Source organism: Notechis scutatus, chromosome 11 (genome assembly GCF_049901735.1).
Source record: "Notechis scutatus isolate UNSWTSFEM ecotype Mainland chromosome 11, rNotScu1.2, whole genome shotgun sequence".
In the NCBI taxonomy this organism is placed as follows: Eukaryota; Metazoa; Chordata; class Lepidosauria; order Squamata; family Elapidae; genus Notechis; species Notechis scutatus.
The window spans coordinates 17997103-18016041 of NC_142019.1; the positions used below are offsets into that span (position 1 = coordinate 17997103).

At 43.9% G+C, this 18939-nt stretch overlaps 2 protein-coding genes and 1 non-coding gene across 13 annotated transcripts in view; 1 reads left to right on the forward strand and 2 right to left on the reverse strand.

Moving 5' to 3' along the window:
• DIS3L (DIS3 like exosome 3'-5' exoribonuclease) overlaps positions 1-5698 on the forward strand; it is a 25585-nt gene extending 19887 nt beyond the window's left edge. The window contains exons 15-17 of one of the 3 annotated variants that reach the window (XM_087972932.1): positions 135-280; positions 2223-2397; positions 3058-5698. In XM_087972932.1, coding sequence (XP_087829058.1) covers positions 135-280; positions 2223-2397; positions 3058-3372 — 636 coding nt within the window. In that variant the 3' untranslated portion in view covers positions 3373-5698. Of the gene's footprint in view, positions 1-134; positions 281-2222; positions 2398-3057 lie in introns of those variants that run through there. The other 2 variants (XM_087972933.1, XM_087972934.1) reach the window with 2 other exon arrangements.
• Positions 1-18337, reverse strand: part of TIPIN (TIMELESS interacting protein) — a 19005-nt gene extending 668 nt beyond the window's left edge. For 2 of the 9 annotated variants that reach the window (XM_087972956.1, XM_087972958.1), the window contains exons 1-8: positions 18209-18297; positions 16804-16956; positions 16119-16215; positions 14200-14275; positions 13338-13460; positions 13173-13236; positions 7517-7723; positions 2248-5983 (exon numbers count right to left, since the gene is read on the reverse strand). In XM_087972956.1, the coding sequence (XP_087829082.1) occupies positions 5850-5983; positions 7517-7723; positions 13173-13236; positions 13338-13460; positions 14200-14275; positions 16119-16215; positions 16804-16933 (831 nt within the window). In that variant the 5' untranslated portion in view covers positions 16934-16956; positions 18209-18297 and the 3' untranslated portion in view covers positions 2248-5849. Of the gene's footprint in view, positions 1-2247; positions 5984-7516; positions 7724-13172; positions 13237-13337; positions 13461-14199; positions 14276-16118; positions 16216-16803; positions 16957-17658; positions 17679-17719; positions 17790-18160 lie in introns of those variants that run through there. The other 7 variants (XM_087972964.1, XM_087972959.1, XM_026673120.2 and 4 more) reach the window with 7 other exon arrangements.
• On the reverse strand, positions 9119-9252 carry LOC113415626 (small Cajal body-specific RNA 14). The gene has a single exon (XR_003371342.2).
• Positions 18338-18939: the final 602 nt, after the last annotated feature.

Here is an 18939-nt window from a genome sequence, read left to right on the forward strand (position 1 = left end):
TTAAGGCTTGTGGAATTCTGGGAGTTGAAGTCCACAGGTCTTAAAAGTTGCCAAGGTTGGGGACCCCCCCCCCCTGCTCTAAATGGTCTTGAGAGCAACTTCTGTGGCTAATTGGAATTGCTTTCTTCGGAAAGGCGGCCCAGCATGTTCAGAAACAGTCCACGGGGCTCTTCCAGTGCATGTTCTTCAGTGACAAGAGTCCTGCAAGGGAGGAGCAGCGCTCAGCGGACGGCGTGATCTATTCAATCCGAACCAACGGGGTGCTCGTCTTCGTGCCAAGGTGAGGAGGCATCTTGGAAAGAGGGTGAGGAAAGGCCGTGGGCGTGGCAAGGCACTGGAAAGCAAGGGCAGAATTTCAAGGAAGACGTTGTTCTGAATCCATTGCAGGAAAACACTTTTGTCAAGGTAAGAGTCAACAGATGAGAGACAGCGAAGCTCAGAGACTTGGGAAGAGGTTCTGCACAGATCCCAGGGTCAGCTAGCAAAGTTTTGCAGGCAGTGGGGCTGTTAACGGTCTTCTGAGGAGGGTCCCTGCCACACAGATGCTGTGGTTTAGACCTCAATCCATATAACGGCAAGTGAGAATGACCTGGGGAGACAGGAGGAGGAAGAAGTGTAGCCTAGACCAGGGATTGGCAACCTCAAACACTCAGAGTCATTTGGACCAATTTCCCACAGAAAACATCGGGAGCGATAAAAACCCTTCCCAGGCCTGACTGTTTCCTGAGCAGCCACATGTAGTTGAATTAAAAGTTCCGTTTTCTTCTGAAACTTTTCTTGGATTTATCCATGGTTGGTCTACTGGGTGTCGAAAAGCTCAATAAATCGCTGGCCAGTGGGTGTCTCACAACATAAGTGACGCATATTTTGAGCAACAGGGAGACACAGCAGAGGGATGAAGGAGCCACCTGCGGCTCCAGAGGCATGGGTTGCTGACTCCTGGCCGAGACAACATCATGCAAAAGGCATCTCAGCCCACGGAAGGAAAAGAGATGTGGGAAGTGTCTCAGAAGGGACAGCCACACACACCCACCCCACCCCGGTTCTCTGGAAGGTAAAAGTAAGGGAGAAGGACTTTCAGACTTCAAGATTCTGTTACTATAACCTTAACAATAAAGCTATTTTTAGTACTCATGGCTGTGAAGATTCTCAATGATCCAGGTCATGGTTGTCCCAAATTGGCATCCTTCAGTCTCAAGAGACGATGGTATCATGACTGTGGGGATGCTGCAACAGTCGTAAGTGTGAAATATGGTCGTAAGTCACTTTTTTTCAGTGCCATTGTAACTTTGAATGGTCACTCCACACAAGCAAAGTACCAGCAAAGGAGGGGGAAAAAAACTTCAGAGAAGTTCCAGAGACAGAAAGTCCAGTCCTGCCAAGAATGTAATAAGGGTTAACGGAGCGGCAGTTTCTGTAAGCAACACCAGAATGTTCCCTTCCTGCCTTCCTTACAGGATTAGGCCAGTAATTTCTTCTAACAACCGGTTCTCCAAACTGCTTAGAAGGTTAACAACCGGTTCTAGCGAATAGGTGCGAACCGGTAGAATCCCACCCTTGGTTTGAAGCAGCCTTTTAACCATGAAGGAACGGGATTCGTAAAAAAAACATTAAAAGGTTGTGCTGGTACCTTGGTCTCGTGTTTGCTTCCTTGGGACCAGGTTTGGGCCAGGACACTCAGTCTCTGATACAGAGTGCATTTTCCTCCCCCGAATAAGGTTATCTGGGACATGACCTTCAGGGTGCCAATCCAGAGTGCTCTTTTCTTCAACAGCCAATCTAGACTTTCCTTTGGTTCCTTTAACTCAGGGGTGTCAAACTCGATTTCATTGAGGGCCACATCAGGGTTGTGTTTGACCTCAGAGGGAGGGCCAGCTTGATGTCCCTGTCCTGTGGTAACCCGCGGTGCTTCTGCCAGCAAAAAGAGGCTCCTGAGCTCCATTGTCGGCTGCGACGTCCTCCTCTGCAACCCTCTGCCAGCGAAAACGGAGCTCGGGAGGGTGGCAGGCAGCCTTCCTGAGCTCCGTTTTCACTGGTAGAGGCACCAAGGGCCGGTCCTTTCCTGCTTCCAGAGCAGCCCCGCAATCCAGATCTGTCCACCAGGCTTTGAGTTTGACCCCCTTGCTTTCCCAGTGACTTGTATTTGACCCATGGGCTTCCTGGCTGGTAAATATAAAGGGATAAAGGCATCTTCATTGTCAAGCGAGCCCTTTCTCTTACAGGTATGGTATTAAAGGGGCTGCTTACCTGAGGAGCAAGGATGGGCTGGTCATCTCCTGTCCAACCGACGGGAGCTGTGAATGGCAACCTGGTTCTCTGCAGCGCTTCCCCAGCAAAATTACCGCCACTCCCGCCGTTGGAAAGCCTGTGACTTTGAATCTCTTCGATCATGTGACCGTAAGTGATGCCTCTTGATGACAGGGTCCCCAACCCCCCATGCTGCAGCATCGGTCCACGGTCCATCAGGAACTGGGCCACGCAAGCAAAGCGAAACCACGCCCCCTTCCTGGTCTGTGGGAAAACCTCCCTCCACTGGTCCTTGTTGCTCAAAAGCTTGAGGGGGGCGCTGCTTTTACAACAGGCACCATCTGTTTATGGAAACGAGCAAGTGTCAGCTGTTATGCTCGGTTGTGCTTCACTACTATTTGGTGACAAGGCTACAAGGAATGGTGGGGAGCGGGGGAAAATGTAATGGGGAAGCTTGGGGGAAACTGAAAGTAAGCTCTGTTATCTCCTTGAGATGCTGCTTCAAGGTTATCCGGCATACCAGCTGTATCTCAAACGGTGCCTGTATTGTCCGTTATGAAAACCTCTTGCTTCAACCTCATTGGTTGCCCGGGGGTGGGTGAGTAATGGGAGGCAGCTATTGGGGAGGTGGGCAGTGTTGAACTAAGGGATTTTAGCGTGCAATTTTCAGTTCTGGCTTTTCATGACTACGATAAGCTTGATTTCGGATAAAACTAGACCTTTCTCAGCTAAACGGGAGCCAAGGGTCGCTTTTTATTGAAGGAGGTCTGACAAAAGGGACTGATACTCAGAGTTGTTTTTTCTACCCAGGTGAAAATCTCTGTACAGGCATCTCGCTGCCACGCAGACAGGATCCAGCTTCAGATCACCAGCTGCAAGCCGTACGAGACGTCGGAAACGGAACCATCTCAGAGGCCCCAGATGTCTAGAACGGACTTGGTAAGGGAAGTCACCAAGACAGCAGAGGAAACGCAACTGGCACAGAATCTGGCCAAAGCAAACCAGGTAAAGGAAGGATTTGATGAAGAGTATCGGCAGACCCAGTGCAAGTGGAGTTTGTATCACCTGCTAGAAGAAATCAAGGATTTGTCTCTCTTGGATGTATCGGCAGACCATGGCGCATGACACCTCATGTCACACGGCTTCTGTGCCCAAAATCTCTTTTCTCAGCTTATCTTTCTTTTAAAGTTGTAAATTTATTATTACAGTGTTGTTTATCTAAAAAAAATATGGAAATTCTATTTTTAAGATTGCATTATTGCTCACGGAAGATATGCTTTGTCTTTTACAAATGAAATACCGAGAAGTGTAAATAGTTCTTGAGCACCTCAGGGAGTTAAGTGATGATGTAGCGTCTTAATTCTTTAAAATACTCCTGCTTGGTAATTTTGACTGTGTAGAGATCTACATTAAGTGAGCTGCTTTAAATTATTTTAATGGGTAGTATAGTGTTTCTCAACTTCGGCAACTTTTAAGATCATGGATGCCAACTCCCAGTATTCCCTAGCCGGCATGCTGGCTTAGGAATTTTGGGAATCAAGTCTATGCAACTTAAAAGTTGCTGCTTGTGTTAAGAAACACTGAGATACAGTACCGTTATTTAATCTTTTTTAGTTGTTTGACATGCAGATACTTGGATATACGGTATATAAATGTCAGGAAATAGTCAGATGTAGCTGTAAGAACAAATTTAGTTCAGTCTTTTTTTAAAAAAAATAACTTTGTTTGTAAACAGAGAATTGCTTAGTGTTTGAAGAGTTTTTGAAGTCTACAGGAAGCAGAGCCAAGCAATTTTTGATGCTCAGATATGCTATTTTCTTATGTTGAAACTTGGGTTTGCAAGGCCTCTTTGTAGGAATCCTAATTTCTTTATTAAAAGCACAAAAACACCTGGATTTGCACAATACAAATTACGAATGGTTAACCCAATGTTCTGGATCTGCAGTGGACCATGTACTAACCTCATAGGTTGTATTCTCTAGTCTAAACACACTAAAATGCTGGTGACTGATCTGAACCTCAGTGTCTTAGCTGCTGTTCATAATACCATGTGCTCCTTAGTTGAGGGTAGAACTCTTATCATTCACACGCCTGACTTTCCCCTGTAGCCCAAGCACTCAAGTGAGTTCACACAAGCTTGGCATAATACGTGAAGCGAGCTTTTATGTCTCAGAAAAGGTCCAGGAATTGCCAAGATTTAATTCATATGAATTTGTGGAAGCAATAAAAATGTCTTCTCCTTCCCCAACAACGATCAAAGCTGGCAAGCATCACTTTCAGTGGAAGGACCAAAGATTTCATGACCTTGTTTGAACTCTGCATTTAGCAGCCAAGGGAAAAAAAAGGGGGGGGGATGGAAAGTTTAACTGACAGTGTCTGTCAAACTTGACTGGTTCCAGAAGTGAGTGTCCACATTGTACAGTGCTTTTACAAAAGTGGTTTGGAAAAATAAAAAGATATTCCTCGTTCTGTTTTTGTATGATGGGTAGTAAACCTGTCTAGGCTAGGAACACAAATACAGGTGGGGTTATTTCTTACCTGACTGGAGACCTCCAGGAAATCTGTAGTTTGAAACTTACATCAGGAAGCAAAACACTCTGAAATCCTAGAGAGGTATATAAGCACATTTTGAGTTTCCCTCCAAGAAAAAAGCAGAGACATGTTCCATCAGGACTCGAGTCTGACCCAAAGGTGTACTTTCTTTCCCCACATCAGATATGTGGGATATTTTAAATCCAGTCTCTAGGTATAAGTTGGAACCAGACAGACATTAAGGTATCGGGCTAGAAACCGGGAGACTGCTGAGTTTTAGTCCTCCTAGCTGAGTAATCTTGAGCCAGTCCCTTTTTCTCAGACCTAAGAAGGAGGCAATAGTGCATCATTTCTGGAAATCCTCATCAAGGAAACCGTAGGGACTTTTCCAAGCAGTTTCTGAGAATTGGACATGACTCAACAGGAGAGGAAAAAAGGCCTAAGTATTAGTTGTAACCTGCATGAAATGGAACAACACTGCAATCCATTTTGGTCACCATACTACAAAAAAAGATGTTGAGACTTTGGAAAAAGTTCAGAGAAGAGCAACTAAGGTGATCAAAGGCCAGGAGACAAATACATGAAGAAGAATTAGGGGTGACATGATAGTAGTCTTTCATGATTTTAGTTCACTCTGCATATCCTTTCGTTCGTGCCTTTAAATCCAGAATATCTGGACATCAATTTCTAGAAGACAATCATAGCTTTTAACCAGCAATTACAACATTAATAGATTTTTTTTCAGGTTATATATTCGTTCTAGTTTACAAGATTTATTATTTTCATTTCCAGTATAAAATATGGGCAATTACAAATATTTCACAATGGGAAAGTTATAAAAGATTTAAAGTGTAGAAATATAGCATCATTTGACTTTTATGTATAGTTTTCATTAAAATTTGCTGTACAAATGTTTAAAGCTTAAAATGTTCTTTCACTGAAATGAAAACACTTCTTTAAAACGTTGGCATAACAGAAAACACTGGAAATTATAGCAGCTGCCAAATTAACCAGCCTCGACATCTAAAGTTGCCGTAAAAACAAAACTATGCTACTCCTATTCCACACAATTAAAAAGACACTTGATCTGTACTACTTTGCATGTCCTCCGTAGGTTGAAAAGGGGCGCCAACAACTTTGTCTACGCAGACCTCATCCTTCTCCTGAGCTGTAATGGGGCCGTATTCTTCACTGGTAGGCAAATCTAAAGGAAACAAAAAGTTGGCTTTAAAATCACGATTTGTGCATCAGCTTTTTCCCCTCTGACATAATTGCCATGGCAGAGTTTTCCAGCTGGTCAATTGCTTCCTGAGTTTTATGAAGTGAAAATAATCTCTTTAGTTGAGAATGGGAAATAATTATCACTAAAGTATCAACTTGCAGAAAATACTTGTTTTTTTAAAAAAATCTGAACGTGCATACGGATTATTAGAAGATTTCCATGGAGGACTATAACCAAGTCCAATAGAATCAGGCTCTGCCAGAATTCTCAAATCAGAATCTTGCGCTGTTTAAATAGCACAAAGCCTAAGAAACCTTGAGCTGTTTCTTTGTTCCCAGCTTCACCCCAAATACTTGCACCAAAGGTGCACAACCATTTAGGTGGCTAGAAGTCCACAGTGGAAGGACTCGGAAAGAAAGAAGTTTGGGGCCCAAAATACAGGGGATTAAAGCCCAAGTAAAATTTCAAGATGACCCATTTGGGGTAGTGGAGAAGGTACTGGATTAGAAACCAGGGGATCTAGTCTCACTTTAGGCATAAAGCCATTTGGGTGACTTTAGGCCAGTCACTCTCCCTCCGCCCTAGGAAGGAGGCAATGGCAAAGCGCTTCTGAAAAGCTTTGCCAAGGAAACTGTACAGTCTCTGAAAATTGGACACAATTTGACAGGAGGAAAAAAAAACTTTCAATATATAGTTAATTAACTTATGTATGTATTTAGTAATATTCCTCTACAGCCACATTGAAAATAATTATTGGAGCCATGCAGCCAACAGCTGGGATGGTTGTATTGGGCGAACACCAGTTTACAGCCCAGGCACCGTTTGTGGCAGCCCTCCTGCATTTTTGCCAGGGGTCCAAAAACTAAACTAAAAACACCATTGTAAACTATATCAGATTTTTTCAGGGGAAAAAAAGGGACGCTGCCTTAATAAACCACATCAAGGTTGGCTTGGGAATTCTGGGAGCTGAAGTCCACAGGCCATCAAGGGGCCACAGCTGCCCATCCCTGATTTAAACACACCCTACAACTGACTGGCATGAATCTTGGTCTCCCAACAACGTGGATTAAGAGGCTTGCCTTTTTTCCACTACTGTAGTTACTCCCAAATGTTACCATTAAATGGAGATCGATTGGCTGCCCTTTTTTCAAAGACCAAATTAATCAAGAGGCATCGACTTTCAACCACAGCCTGAATCGGTAATTCCAGCAACACAAATATGAAAATTCCCTCCAGCCACTGTCATCAAAATTCCACTCATTTAAATTATTATTATTTAATAATAATATGAAAAATATTATTTAAAACAAGACTCTTCGTCCTTCAGGAAAGCAGCATTTGAGGGATGGAAACCTCTCTGGGAATTCTGGGAGTTGGAGTCCACAAGTCATAATGTGGCCAGGTTTGGGGACCCCTGGTTTAAACGATTTAAAACTGTGACTTTTGAGCAGGAATCTGAGAATTCTAGTGTCCCCCAACTGCCTCGGTCTTTCACGGTTGACACTTAGACCTCACCATCGTTTGGAGATTGACTGAGCTGGTTTTTTGCCTGTCTTCTTTCAAGGGCTCTTTGTCGGTTCCTTTCGATTCTCTGCTGTTGCTCCTCGGTCAGGGCAGGACTTAAAGAGGGAGAACCAGATTCTTTTGGGGAATTCTGTGTTTCGGGAAGGAAAATTGGTTCTTCGGTGGCCGGGCTGTGTCTATTGTTCTCATCTTCTTCACCTGTTTTAGATGGAAGAGGATCACTATTAATCAGCTATCAGCAAGGTCTGTGTTTTTCAACGTTAAGCTGTGTGGACCTCAACTCCCAGAATTCCCCAGCCCGCATGGCTGGCTGGGGAATTCTGGGAGGTTTTTTTCCCCAATTTTTTTTCATTTCAATCGACATATAACAACAATACATTAACAAGTGTGGCATCAATATATCATACATTTCTCACTGCATATATTCATATTAATTCATACTTCTTCCATATTTATTTTCAACCTTACTCTCTCCAGATGCCTACCACCATATCAGTTAGTAATTCCATTATTCAATTTTCTCCGTTTTCATTTTATTTTATTTTTTTAATTAAAGAATTCTCATTCTTTTTGCAAGCAGTATGGTTCCAAGTTTAACATCTCAATACAAACATGACCATAGTTACCTATTCATTTTATTTGTTTAACTTCACATTACATCAGGGGTGTCCAACCTTGGCAACTTTAAGACTTGTGGACTTCAACTCCCAGAATTCCTCAGCCAGCTTTGCTGGCTGAGGAATTCTGGGAGTTGGAAGTCCACAAGTCTTAAAGTTGCCAAGGTTGGACACCCCTGCATTACATCATCCTGGGAATTCTGGGAGTTGATGTCCACACAAATTTAGTTGCTGAAGTTCAGAAACATTGATCTAGGCAACCTCTACAGTTAAGCTGGTAGAAAGGCCCAAATCAATATGGCCTCTTTTCAGGAAACGTTCCTTTATTTATTTATTCTTCGATCTTGTTTATGGCCTGCCAGTGGAGCTGGCAGCAGACTCGGACAGTGAGGAGGCTGGGGAGGAGCATGGGCCAGTCCTGGAGTCTGGGGGAGGCTCTGACGAGGGCTCTGTGTCCAAGGCAGAGATGTGGCCAGGGCCGTCCGACAGTTGTCAGCTGCCTTTGGAGTTGGAGATCAGTGGGGCAGAAGAACAGCTGGAGCCTGTTCCCAGTGTGCACATGCGCAGAGCTGCCAGAAGAAGGGAACAGCTAAGGAACAAGGGTCGGCTCAGGAGTAAAGTCATAGGTGGATGGTGAATGGCCCCTCCCATAGGGAATAAAGAGGAGCAAAAGGGGAGTGGGGTTTGCAGGAGTTCATTTAATTAGAGTGAAGATTTGGTCGTGACTCCTTGCCAAGTATTTTCTGCTACAACGTTGTGCTTGGAAGCTATCGGCCTGGCAACTCTCCAAGCTAATAAGGTCTGTAGTTGTAAATCACTCTTGAAAGACTGTTTGCCAGGACTTTGTTGGATGTGAATGAGAATAAAGAAACCTAGTTGTAAAAACCAACTGTTTCTATATTTTTTGGGATCCATACCGAAGCAACCACAGACACATCGTTTTTCTTTCCTTGCAACCCCAATTCTTTCATAAATGAATGTATGGAACCATCGCACAGAAATCTGATAACTAGACAGACGCTGTCGGCAGGAACCATCACATTAATGTGCGTGGCTACCTGGGGATGTATTGTATTGCTTACAAATACAACCGATATTTATTGCAGCCACGTGTTTTGTACTTGAAATGTATTTTCTTTCTAGGCCACCTCCCAAGTTGAACGGTACTGAATGAAGAGAATAAAACAACTCCTTTTAACAGTCTGAGATAGTCCTACACTTAGGCAAGAAACACCAAAAGGACACATACAGACTGGGTGAAACCAGGCTCAATAGCAGTAACTGTGAGAGGGATCTTGGAGTCTTAGTGGACAACCAGCTAAATAGGAGCCAGCAGTGTGCAGCAGCAGCCAAAAAAGCAAATGCAATTATAAATTGTATTAACAGAGGGATACAATCAAGATCAAGGGAGGTACTAATACCACTGTATAAAGCCCTAGTAAGACCACATCTAGATACCGCATCCAGTTTTGGACACCACATAAAAAAGATGTTGAGACTCTAGAAAAAATACAGAGAAGAGCAACCAGGAGGATTAGGGGAGTGGAGGCTCAAACAAACAACGAACGGTTGCAGGAACTGGCCATGGCTCGTCTAGTGAAGAGAAGGACCAGGGGAGACAGGAAAGCAATGTCCCAATATTTGAGGGGCTGCCACAGGGAGGAGGAGGGGGTCAAACTATTTTCCAAGGCACCTGAAGGCCAGACAAGGAACAATGGATGGAAACTGAACAAGGAGAGATTCAACCTGGAAATAAGGAGAAACTTTCTTGACAGTGAGAACAATCAACCAATGGTACAGCATAACCAGAAGTTATGGGAGCGCCATCATTTGAGACCTTCAAGAAGAGATTGGACTGCCATCTGTCAGAAATGGTGTAGGCTGTAGGCTCTCCCGCTTGGGCAGGGGGTTGGACTAGATGACCTATAAGGATCCTTCCAACTCTGGTTATCAAAAAAGAAAAGAAGTTTTCCTTGGCCTTCAATTGTTGGAAACTGAATTTCTTCCCAATTCCACTGTTTTGTCTCTTCACACACACTCTCAAAGTCATTCTTAACCCAATTTTGAAGAAATTTCATCAAATTCACCAGTGTTCTAATGATTTCCAATATTTCTACCTATTACAGACCTGGGCCTTTTATGATCCTGGCGCACATCCATCTCTTTGTAGTCTGTTCCTGTCCACCCCGAGACGGTGGCAGTGAGGTGGCAGACGCCATCTACAACAGACTTACTTTCTTATGTGGGGCCCTTGGGAAAAATTAATTGCCCACCCCTGACCTAGCCAGGTTCACTTAACAACCGTGTTACTAATTTTTAAAAAACTGCAGTGATTCATTCAGCAACAAGTGAATCAAATAACAAGGCAAGATAGGTCAAAAAACGGGACCAAACTTACTTAACAAATGTTTTGTTTAGCAATAGAAATGTTGGGCTCAACTGTGGTTGTAAGTCGAGGACTAGCTGTACTCCTCATGAAGAAAGAGCTAGATCCGTGATGGCCAACCTATAGCACACATGCCAGAGGTGGCACACACAGCCCTCTCAGTGGGCATGCACCCTGTCGCCACCTGCACTCCTGGTTTCTGGTACCAGCTGGTCTTTGTAGGTGCTGGGGCAGCGGAAAACGGCATGAAAATTGGTTAAAAACACAGGCTGGTTTTTTGGGCTGTTTTCCGGGCCTTTTGCAGGCCATTTTGCAGGCCAAAAACAGCCCGGAAAACAGCCAAAAAAACAGCCATGCGTACACTTGGCCAGTTTATCTTTGGTTTTCCGGCACTCCAGCATGCACACATGCACATGCGTTACAGTCTGGGCATTGAGTGCCCAAAAGATTCGCCATCACTGAACTAGATGATTCTTAACCAAAATGTGATGACCCAAAGGGGCGTGGCACAAAGGCAACACGTCAAATAAGCAAGAAGAGTCCCCTTATTATCTCCAACTTTGCCCCCAATGACCAGGTTACCCTCGGCTGGAGAAAAACTCTCCCAGGATCAGCCTTTGACTGGAGAAAATTCAGTCCGAACACAAAGTACACACAAACTGTAACTAAAAATCCAAACAAACAAAGCTGTAACAATTAACTTGACAGGGCAGGAGAAGGAATTGCAGACTTGAAAGCACAGAAAAACATACACAGTTGGGAAGACGCCAGGAACACCGATAAGCCTCAACGGTACCAGATAATTCACGAGTTGCTCCCAACAGCTTGGTGTGCGCAGCTTCCTCTTTAAACACTGTGTTCCCAGCTGCAGCTAATGAAGGGAATCAGGGCCCTTTCCTCCCCCGTAAGGCATTCAACCCATGTTGCTCTCTCCTCCATCCCACCCTGCATGCCCTAGGATGAAGAGGGGGTGGGCCTGGGTCTTCCTCCGAATTCCCTCTCCCTTACTCTACCTCTCTCCTGCTCTGCCCAGCCGGACTGTGCCCTTCCCCAGTTTCTTCCACAGCCAATGGAGCCACACTCTCACCCCGTCAGCTGCTCGGCTTCCTCCTCCGAATCAGATTCCGAGAGAGGCATGACGCGATAGCTGGAATTCTTGGGAAAAGGGATTCCAACTTATATGGAAAGCACCTGGTTGGGGCGGGCTATCCTGGAACTGGGATTATTCTGCTCTTACCCAACGAAACATTTATTAATAAACACGCACAGGCGTTTATCTTCTAGGCTTACTCAATACAAACTACAGGTAGTCCGCAACTTACAACCCTTTGCGTGTTCAAAGTTACAACGGCACTGAAAAAAGGAACTTACGACCGATCCCCACACTTACAACTGCTGCAGCATCGTCAATAGTTATGTGATCAAAATTTGGCCACTTGGCCACTGGTGTGTATTTACACTGTAGTCCTCAACTTACAACAGTTCATTTAGTGACCGTTTGAAGTTACATCGCTGAAAAAAGTGACTTTATGACCGTTTTTCACACTTATGACCATTGCAGCATCCTCACGGCCACGTGACCAAAATTCAGGCGCTTGGCGGTCTAATGACGGTCGCAGTGTCCTGCGGTCACATGATCCCCTTTTGCGACCTTCTGACAAGCAAAGTCAAGGGGCAGCCAGATTCACTTAATGACCATTTTACTAATTTAACAATTGCAGCAATTCGCAACAACTGCGGCAAGAAAAGTCGTAAAATGGGGATAAAACTCACTTAATGAATGTCTTACTTAGCAACATAAACTTTGGGCTCTATTATGGTCGTAAGTTGAAGACTACCTGTACATCAACTGCAGTGTCTTGAGTCTTGTGATGGACCATTTGTGACCATCTCAGCTGGCTGCTGACAAGCAAAAACAACAGAAGAAGCTAGATGTCAGGACTCCGACATGCATCCCCGTTCAAATTATAAGTCTCTAGCCGCACTGATTTATTAGGAATGGCCATGTTGGCGTTAGCTGGGCGCAGCTGACACTAAAATACATCGTTCATTTCCCCCTTGACCCTGGTCTTCCTCCTACCCCCTGGGTGTATATTCTCCAATGGGACACATCCATAGCCAAGAATCATCAATCATGCTCTCCAGTAATAATCTTGCACACCAACAGCTTCGGCTGCCAAGGCGATTATCTGAAGCATTTAAGGAATGCACTGCTTTCCCCCCACTCCTTTTCTGCTGGCAACTAAAAAGACCAAAGAAGTATATTTTTAGTCGATACTAGATTCACTTAATGGCCATGTGATTCACTTAACCACAGTGAAATTTGCCTAACCACCATAGCCCTCCCCCAAAAAGATGATAAAATCAAGTGCTTCTCATTTAACACCTGAATTGCTTAGCATGAGAAATCCATGATCAAAAGCTGACGTCTACCTATGCTACGTGCTTAACAGTTATGACTTACTTAGCATAAATTCTTGTTAATTTTAACTGAGGACTATGGATTTCTAATACCTAACGACTAAACATCCTGGCCTATTATTATTTATGACTTTATTATTTATTATTATTTCTCGGGGGCATTTTACCTTTGATCAATTCAAGCAAAAAGAATCGAGTGCCAATATTTTAAAGCCATACGTGCCTTCGTGACTTCTGAAGTCTTCGTTCAAAAGAGGGAGATCAAGTCGAATTCTCTTTAAGCACGCCTGGAGGGGCAAAGGTAACACTATTCATCCCAGGTCAAGAGGCGTAAGCTTTCCCTTAAGCGCTTCATCCCACCCAAAGTAATCCCGTTGTTAACAGTCACCTGAACAGGTTTTTTATTTCCCAAGCTCTCTATTCTTTCCACAACGTTTTCAAAGGGAAGTTGAGGGAAGAGGCGGTGGGCCCAATGTTCCATGTGCCTTATAAGCGTCCTCAGGTCAGCTTCCTAAATAAAGGAGAATACATTTGACCAGCGTAGCAACAGCAGACTGGAGGGAACCCTCCCTTTTTAGCCTTCTAAAAGGCCATGAAGACCAGGCTAGGGTGGCCTTCAAGTCAGGAGGCTGTTAGTCTGAGCTTATTTTCTTTTTATTCTTGTTCTAGTCCAGCCCCTTGCTCAAGCCCACCGATCCATCGCTTAGGAACGGTTTTCACACTTACGACCAGTGCAGCATCCCCCATGGACACCTGATCAAAATTCAGGTGCTTGGCAACTGACTCATATTTACAACGGTTGCAGTGTCCTAGGTGATCAGCCGTCGCCACCTTCTGACAAGCAAAGTCAATGGGGAAGCCACTGAACAACCATGTTAGTAACTTACCAACTGGATTCACTTAACGACTGTGGCAAGAACGGTCGTAAAACTCTCTTCACTTAGCAACTGTCTCACTTAGCAACAGAAATTTGGAGCTCAATCGTGGTTGTAAGTCAAGGATGTCTGTCGTTTCATTATTATACAGATTATCTTGCAGAAGTATAGCATCACACAAAAATTACTTAAAATAATCAATTCTATACAACTTCAAATAAAGCTAAACAGACTGGCATGGAAGCTCCGAAAACGCCAACCTGTACATTAAAGACAAACTTCCATCTTTGAACATTACAACTTCGACATACTGCAGACTACATATGGATGAAACAACTACAAAAACCCGCAAACTCTTTCTCAGCCATTTCTTACCTCGTGACCTTTACCTTTGAAATTTACGTTGTCGAACAAATTGCACAAAGCTGGAAGTCCTCGCTCTGAAATCAATCTGCAAACATTAGAAGGGTCTCCAGTTACTTGGAAAATATCATAAATAAGGCACTCCATCATCCAAGATCTTGAAAGAGAAAGCCAACACTTTAGGGGCCTTAGTCCTTGGCCCAGCCAACAGGCTTTGTTGCTCTGCTTTGATCAATTGATATGGTGCAATTGAATGACAGTGACAAATAGGACAACCCTTTTAGACTCGTCTATTAAGACTACCAATCCTTGCTAAACTGAGAAATAGGTTAGTTTACTTAGTTTACTTTATTGTCATTGCACCTCCTACAATGAAATCAAACACCATCTTCAGTGCACATCATGACCATGAAAATAAACACAAACACACACCCTTCACACTCCACACATTGAATTGAAAACCCCGACGATACCGCACTAACACTGCACTATACAGCAGAATTCAAAAGAGCTACTGCCCTGGGATAGAAGCTGTTTTTCAGCCTATTTGTCCTTGTTTTTATTGTCCTGTACCGTCTGCCAGATGGTAATAGTTCAAAAAAAGGGGATGCCCAGGATGAGATGGATCTTTGAGAACGTTTTGAACTTTCTTGAAGCAGCAGGAACTCTAAAGCTCTTCCAAAGAGGGGAGAAGGCAACCCATGATCTTCTTAGCAATGACATTAACCCTCTGGAGTGCTTTCCTATCTGCCACTGTGCAATTGACAAACCCTACACAGGTGTAGTAAGTTAAGATACTCTCTCTGGTGCAGCGGTAGAAGGTCACCAGCAGTTTTTCATTCAGTTGTTGTTTTCTGAGAAGTCTCAGGTAGTCTAATCTCTGCTGGGCCCTTTTGACCAGGGCTGCAATGGGAGCATCCCAGGTCAGGTCCTCTTTTAGGGTAACACCCAGAAACTTAAAACTGGCTAGTAGTGGCATCTGAAAATACTTTTGAGTAATTTCAGCTGGGGAGTTCTGTCTGGAATGCTTTGAACCATTTTCATTTTAGAGAATTTACTTTTCAAGCCATTTAACCAACTTCCCAGCACCCCACTTTGGAGGTCCAGCAGGGTTCATAAAAGGAAGAGGACATTTTGAACCCAGCATTTCCAAATCAACACATTTTACGTAAGAACGGAAAAAAGTCTCGATGGTTTTTTTTTTACACAAATTATATGTAATCCTCGACTTGCGATCACAATTGAGCCCAACGTTTCTGTTGCTAAGCGAGTCAGTTGTTAAGTGAGTCTTGCCCCATTTTACAACTTTTCTTGCCACAAAGTTGTTAAGTGGATGTCTGCAGTTGTTAAGTTAGTAATTCGCTTGTTAAGTGAGTCTGGCTTCCCCATTGACCTTTGCTTGCAGAAGGTCGCAAAAGCGGATCATGTAATTCCAGGAGACTACAACCGTCATAAATATGAGTCAGTTGCCAACTGTCTGAATTTTGATCATGTGATCATGAGGATGCTGCAAGGGTTGTGTGAAAAATGGTCACAAGTCCCTTTTTTCGGTGACACTGTAACTTTGAACGATCACTAAATGAATGGTTGTAAGTCAAGGACTGCCTGCATAATCTAAGAGCTAGAAATCAGATGTTAACATCCCTGAAGCGAGTCAGGGCAATCCCACAGCCAAATGGGAGAAGCACAAGTGTTTCTAGTGGACATTACAGACCGCTGAGGGATGCCCCAACACTCAGCACGAAGAGGTTTCTCACAACCTTGGGAGGACACGAAACAAGCCAACAGAGGGGGGAAAAATACCCAATCATTTCTGTTCCAGAAGTGTGGCATCAGGAAAACCATTTTTAAAATAGCATAACTGAGGCTCGTGTAAAAAAAATAATATTAAAGGATATGCACCATACAGAAAGTAAAAAGTGACTACATACCTTTGAGCATCTAATTTAGGTATTGTTCTTTTAACAGCTCTTCTTGTGGTCACAGAAGAATCCTTGTTTTGTGTCAACTGATTTCCCTCTGGATCTGATGAATAGAATAGAATTCAATTCTAAAACTAGGAACACAAATTGTGCCTATTGGATTTTCGTCATTAAATCGTTCATGTATTAGGAAACAGATCTAGCTAAAACCTATGTAGAAGCAAAAAGAGAATGCCAAAGCTAACATGCTAGTCAATACTAAAAGAACTGAGGCAGGGTCAACCTCTCCCCAGGCTCAAAATGTGCAAGGATGATTTCCCAGGGCCATAGCAGAGAGGAGCATCTGTTACTTGAGTAAATATTAAAATGAAGAGACCATTCTTGCCAACAAGGATACGTCCTATCAAGTCCATATAAGAAAAGGCTGTGAAAGCTGAACCTTGAAAGCAGAAAGGTAGAAAATATGTACACTAGTTCAGGAGGTTTTGCCACAGCTTTGCCATGTGCAGCGTAATGGCTATATATGTATGCATGCATATAATTATATATAAAATGAATTCCTCTTTAAAAAAACTGGTATTACTAAGCATTGATCATTTATATGCATGTATATTTTGGAGAAACTCCCAACAAATCATGTAAGGCTTATTCACAAATAAATGCATAATATTTCAATTGTCAAGAGAATAGTTACCTCCATTGAGTAAGGCACCTTCCGCTACCCCCCCTGGAGAGTCTGGGGGTAGAAGAGGCTGAAAGGTCTCATCATGGGTGTGTTCATAATCAGGAAGATCAGATAAATTGTTTTCAACAGGATCTATCATGTTGCCTCAAGAATGCTTAAAACCTGAAAATATCAATAAAAAGAGGAAGAGGAAATATAAAGATGAAGAGCAGAATTCTGAAACCTTTGCAGAGCTAAATGACATCTCAAAATACAGTGATACCCAATTCCTGAAACTGTTCTTCACGTTTTAGCTTTCAGACCCTTAATCATCTTTTTTTACATTTTTCTGCACTCTTTGTAGAGGTTTTTTTTTTTAAATATCGTGGCGACCAAAACAGGATGCAGTACACTAAGTGTGGTCTTAACAAGGCCTTATAAAGGGTTCTTAACTCTTCACACAATCTTGACTGTACCCCTCTGTTAATGCAGCCTAGGATTGCACTGGCTTTTTTTTTTGGCTGCCACTGCACACTGCCAGGGATCATTCACTAGGACTCCTAGTGCAGTTTAACCAGGTGCTACCTGTTCTATACCTGCATGATATGCATAGTATATGCGTGCACACACACACATGTATATTACACATGTGCATAATATGTGCATGCACACACACAGGTATACACACATACATGCCATCACTCAGCCTAAGCTAAGGCAGGAGATGGTGAGTTGTAGCCTGGTCTTAAGATATGAAATCCAGCTAGGGGACTTTGGGCCGGGTGAATGGGACAACTTGCCACAGCCAACTTGCTGCGGGACCATTTAACATTATTTTTATTTGATTATTATTTTAAAATAAAATTTTAAATTTTCACCGTTCACATTTTCTTTCTGCCCCCTCCCTTTGGTATCCTTTCTTTTAAGGATTCTGTTCCACCATCACCTTGGATATTAGAGTAACTCTTGTCCCGCAGCGAGCTGTCCTGGGGAGAATTGCCCTAGACCCCCTTTGGGGCCGAGGCCTCCCTCAGCCGCTTTAAGACTGGCGGACTTCAACTCCCAGAATTCCTCAGCCAGCTTTGCTGGCTGAGGAATTCTGGGAGTTGGAGTCTGCCAGTCTTAAAGCGGCCAAGGTTGGAGGCCCCTGGCCCAGTCCACCTCGCAGGGTGGTCGCCAGAGGGAAAGACGGGAGACAGAAGTGCCGTGTCAGAAAAGCTTGTCGCCCGCGCGTCGGGTCTCCTGGTGGCCTCCCATCCAAGGACTGACCGGGGCAGGCGAAGCTTCCCTTCCCAAAGGAGCCACCTGCGCCAGAGAGAAGCCTCCCAGCTCCCAGGGAAGGCCACCCCACCCGCCCTCCCGTGCCCAAACTATCCCGCTGCGGCACCTTCTCTTCTCGGCAAGGGTCGCGGCTGCCCCCCGCGGAAAGTTCTACCTTCTCCAGACTTCCTACCAAGCGAGCCGCCAACCGCCAACCGGCTGAACCGGAAGCAGTGGAGCCCGCCTTCTTGAGATGGGCTTCCGCTTCCGGAGGTGAGCAGAACGCGGGCGCGTGGGAATTCCCCAAGCGGACGCCTCGCGTCCTCTCGCGAGAGGTCCCGCGCATCGTAAACTTAAAAAAAAATGTAGAGAGGCCCCAGGTGCTTTCCCTCCTTCGCCCCCCCCTCAAGAAGCAATTCTGAACTTTCTGATTTTTTTCTTTGAAGACGTTTCGCTTCTCATCCAGGGAGCTTCTTTAACTCTGACTCCCATTCCCCACCATCCAGTCAGAGCTGAAGGAGGTTCTGGGATGAGAAGTCTTCAAAGAAAAAAACAAGAAAGTCCAGTTGCCCCTTGAAAACGCACCTTTGGGTCAGCCGGGATGACTGAGAATCTCTACAGAGTTTTGGCTGTACAATAAGGGGCGAACACCCTTTGAACGAAATAAATAATGAATAATGAATAAAACACCCTTTTATGTACACTGAGAGCATTTGCACCAAGACAAATTCCTTGTGTGTACAATCACACTTGGCCAATAAAAGTATTCTATTCTATTCTATTCTATTCTATTCTATTCTATTCTATTCTATTCTATTCTATTCTATATTCTATTCTATATTCTATTCTATTCTATACTATATTCTATTCTATTCTATTCTATACTATACTATACTATCTATTCTA